The sequence below is a fragment of the Helobdella robusta genome (assembly GCF_000326865.2).
Source record: "Helobdella robusta unplaced genomic scaffold HELROscaffold_1571, whole genome shotgun sequence".
NCBI lineage: Eukaryota > Metazoa > Annelida > Clitellata > Rhynchobdellida > Glossiphoniidae > Helobdella > Helobdella robusta.
In genome coordinates this window covers 1-1,300 of record NW_008703878.1, presented here as the reverse complement: position 1 = coordinate 1,300, position 1,300 = coordinate 1, and the positions used below count along the sequence as shown (strand labels likewise).

The window sequence follows — 1,300 nt, the reverse complement described above, 5'->3', positions numbered from 1 at the left end:
TGACTATGTCAACTCTCGGCTCCACTGTTGCCGAATGTCAACAACGCTCCAATGCTGGAGACAATGACAAAAGCCTTGTGGACGGTGGAAGAGGAACGAAAGGAAGAGGAACGTCGGTCTAAAAACGTCCTATCAGGATTAGAACCTCAGCCGGGAATTGCTGACATGGAGTTAGTTTCAAAATTCTGTGAAGATAACTTGACAATCAAACCTCAGATAATTAGAACCCGCCGTTTTGGTAATTGCAAGATGTGCGTAACTCTCAATAACTCAACATCTGTTGAAGATTTAATAGCTTCATCTAGAATCCTCAGAGCATCACCAACTACTAAAAAAATCTTCATAAATCCTGATCTTTCCAAAAGACAAGCAGAACTGGCTTATCTAAAAAGGCAAGAAAGGCGTCAGAACAGAATCAACAACAACCAACCAAGGGAGTAATCAGCCCTTTCGTGAAAACATCTAATGAACATCTCCGCTTCGCACTCGCCAATGTTCGTAGCATTCAGAAGAAACAAAATGAACTGGTTTTATTTTTATCAGTTTATAAACCTGAAATTTTTTCTGTTATTGAAACTTGGTTAACTCCAAATGATCCTGATAGTTTATTTTTTCCACCTGGTTATGTCTTTGTTCGATGGGACCGTGAAACACGTGGTGGCGGTGTGGCTTTTATTATCAAGGACACCGTTCCCTACAGGGTTGTCTCGGTGTCATCAGCATTTTCACATATTGAGATAGTCTCTATCGACATTGCTATCTCAAACAAGAATTACCGCTTTATTTCATATTATCGCAGTGGTGGTTTCGATATGTTGGCAGAAAAATATGCATTCGACAGCGCTCAATGTATAAAGGAACTTTGCAAAGGTGATATAAACTGTTTGATGGGTGATTTCAACCTTCCCAATATCGACTGGATAAATTACTCTGCACCGAACAATTGTATCTATGACATCTTTATGGATCTTTTCAGTGAATTGGGTCTTCACCAATTGGTTGATCAACCAATTCGGGAAAACAATATTTTGGACTTGATTCTATGTGATGATGCCAGCTTGCTGGCCGAGTTAGATGTTTCCTGCCCATTTGCTTCAAGTGACCACAACTGTCTCACATTTACAGTCAACTGCGCACCTAGTACCTCATCAGGTGCTGTTTTTAACAATGATACATCTTTCTATGATTTCACCAAGGCTGATTTTGCTTCTATGAACAATTGTTTGACGAGTATAAACTGGGATTACCTATTTCAGTATTGTATGGATGTTAACTCCTGCTGGGAACTTTCGAACAAAAA

At 39.6% G+C, this 1,300-nt stretch overlaps 1 protein-coding gene across 1 annotated transcript; it reads left to right on the top strand.

The window, feature by feature from the left end:
• Positions 1 to 63: 63 nt before the first annotated feature.
• HELRODRAFT_184634 (hypothetical protein) lies at positions 64 to 998 on the top strand (the record flags this gene model as incomplete). Its single annotated transcript, XM_009015395.1, has 2 exons — positions 64 to 403; positions 544 to 998. Coding segments are annotated over 2 exons (795 nt in total), but the record flags the coding sequence as incomplete, so codon positions are not given.
• Positions 999 to 1,300: the final 302 nt, after the last annotated feature.